We start from the raw sequence: 3,023 nt of genomic DNA on the forward strand, positions 1-3,023 counted from the left end.
CATTGTTATGTTTTAATTTCTATAATAAAAGAAAATCCAAGATCATTGTTATGTTTTCATGTCTATAGTAAAATAAACTCCAAAATCATTATTATGTTTCATGTCTATAGTAAAAGAAAGTCCAAAATCATTGTTATGTTTCATGTCTATAGTAAAAGAAAGTCCAAGAGCATTGTTATGTCTCATGTCTATAGTAAAAGAAAGTCCAAGATCATTGTTATGTTTCATGTCTATAGTAAAAGAAAGTCGAAGGGCATTGTTATGTTTCATGTCTATAGTAAAAGAAAGTCCATGATTATTGTTATGTTTCATATCTATAGTAAAAGAAAGTCCAAGATCATTGTTATGTTTTCATGTCTATAGTAAAAGAAACTCCAAGATCATTGTTATGTTTCATGTCTATAGTAAAAGAAAGTCCAAGATCATTGTTATGTTTCATGTCTATATTAATAGAAACTCCAAGATCGTTGTTATGTTTCATGTCTATAGTAAAAGAAAGTCCAAGATCATTGTTATGTTTCATCTCTATAGTAAAAGAAAGTCCAAGATCATTGTTATGTTTCATCTCTATAGTAAAAGAAACATGAAACATAACAATGATCTTGGACTCTATAGTAAAAGAAAGTCCAAGATCATTGTTATGTTTCATCTCTATAGTAAAAGAAAGTCCAAGATCATTGTTATGTTTCTACATTGAAATTTTTTACCATTCCCTTTCCATTCTTAGTTGCCACTGCTTCTTCGACGATTAAGCACAAGGGTCGTGCCTTGCCTTTCCATAAGAATCTAATACTTATTGTACCTGTTGTTGTGTCTGCATTTGTCATTATCCTAATCATCATCATCGTAGTAGTCTGCTTACGCAAGCACCCGTCAGAGGGAAGCACAAGATGTACTTCAGAGAGTGGCAAGTACCTCGTTTATCACATTCTGTTAAAGTAAAACTTTGGCAAACAAAATTATAACGTAATTTTTTCCAACAATCGTCAATCGTATTTCTTAAGTTATATTAATTATTTCCTTCTAACTAAGAGTATGTGATTCCAGGGCGCCAGAGAGGAAAGCAGTCAGTTGACGAAAATGTTGTAATGGGAGACTTGTCGGAAAAGCTTACAGGTGCCACCAAAACGGGAACAGAACGACAGAGCTACTACTCATCTCCAACTAGAAGACCCATCCTGAGGTCCCACATTGGGACCAGAGGTGTGTTTTATCATGAAAGACTACCATTCCAATGTACAGTCAAAAGTAAGGTCTATATAGACCAGAAACATATCAAAATAAAAGTAAGTTTGTTACCCACGATTGGCATCCCAAACTTGATACATTGGTAAGGTTTATCAAGTACGACGACTTGCATCTCAAGATGGAAGCAGAGTTGAAAGTCATCGGGGACGATCGGCCTCCCAAAGTAGAACCATAAGGTAAGGTTTATCAAGAAAGAACAATCGATCTTCTAAAGTGGAACCAGGAGGTAAGGTTTATCAAGAAAGAATGATTGGTTTTCTAAAGTGGAACCAGGAGGTAAGGTTTATCAAGAAAGATGGGCATCCCAAAGTGGAACCAAAAGGTAAGGTTTATTAAAAACGATTGACTTCTCAAAGTGGAACCAAAAGGTAAGGTTTATTAAACACGATTGACATCTCAAAGTGCAACCTAAACCTTACCTTTTTTAAAAACGATTGACATCTCAAAGTGGAACCAAAAGGTAAGGTTTATTAAAAACGATTGACATCTCAAAGTGCAACCAAAAGGTAAGGTTTATTAAAAACGATTGACATCTCAAAGTGGAACCAGGGGGTAAGGTTTATGAAGAACAATTGGCATCCCAAAGTGGAACTATAAATAGGATTTATCTAGAAATATTAGTATTTCAAAGTGGAACCAGAGTTAAAGTTAATCAGAAACGATTGGTATACTAGACTTCTACCAAAAGTAAGGCTTGTTTAAATGGCTGGTGTCACAAAATAAAAACAGGAGGGAGTTTTATCAACAATAACTTGCATGATTAGTTTATTTATCTTCTGTTACTAGGAAGAAGACCTGATAACCATGAATACGCAGAACCTTATGCTTCCGTTCCTCCGCCAAGACGTGTACCAGATGACGTCAGCAGAGACTATATAAAAGATAGGGTACAACAGAATTTTCTATTATTATTAACGTAGAATACTGTTTTATCAAGGGATATATTAATGTGTAGTACTGTTTTATCAAGGGACATATTAATGTATAGTACTGTTTTATCAAGGGATATGTTAATGTATAATACCGTTTTATCAAGGTAAATATTAATGTATAGTACTGTTTTATCAAGGTAAATATTAATGTATAATACTGTTTTATCAAGGGATATATTAATGTATAATACTGTTTTATCAAGGGATATATTAATGCATAAAACTGTTTTATCGAGGGATATATTAATGTGTAGTACTGTTTTATCAAGGGATATATTAATGTATAATAATGTTTTATCAAGGGGTATATTAATGTATAGTACTGTTTTATCAAGGGATATGTTAATGTATAGTACTGTTTTATCAAGGGATATATTAATGTATAGTACTGTTTTATCAAGAGATATATTAATGTATAGTACTGTTTTATCAAGGGATATATTAATGTATAATACTGTTTTATCAGGGGACATATTAATGTATAGTACTGTTTTATCAAGGGATATATTACTGTATAATACTGTTTTATCAGGGGATATATTAATGTATAATACTGTTTTATCAAGGGATATATTAATGTATAATACTGTTTTATCAAGGGACATATTAATGTATAATACTGTTTTATCAAAAGATATATTAATGTATAATACTGTTTTATCAAGGGATATATTAATGTATAGTACTGTTTTATCAAGGGATATATTAATGTATAATACTGTTTTATGAAGGGACATATTAATGTATAGTACTGTTTTCTCAAGGGATATATTAATGTATAATACTGTTTTATCAAGGGATATATTAATGTATAATACTGTTTTATCAAGGGATATATTAATG

At 31.5% G+C, this 3,023-nt stretch overlaps 1 protein-coding gene across 1 annotated transcript in view; it reads left to right on the top strand.

The window, feature by feature from the left end:
- LOC111089690 (Down syndrome cell adhesion molecule homolog) overlaps window positions 1-3,023 on the top strand; it is a 34,617-nt gene that overhangs the window by 25,815 nt on the left and 5,779 nt on the right. Inside the window, exons 8-10 of the mRNA XM_022402623.1 lie at window positions 728-907; window positions 1,048-1,203; window positions 2,035-2,135. Of these exons, the coding sequence (XP_022258331.1) occupies window positions 728-907; window positions 1,048-1,203; window positions 2,035-2,135 (437 nt within the window). The remainder of the gene's footprint in view (window positions 1-727; window positions 908-1,047; window positions 1,204-2,034; window positions 2,136-3,023) is intronic.

This window comes from Limulus polyphemus, unplaced genomic scaffold (assembly GCF_000517525.1).
Source record: "Limulus polyphemus unplaced genomic scaffold, Limulus_polyphemus-2.1.2 Scaffold7048, whole genome shotgun sequence".
Lineage (NCBI taxonomy): Eukaryota > Metazoa > Arthropoda > Merostomata > Xiphosura > Limulidae > Limulus > Limulus polyphemus.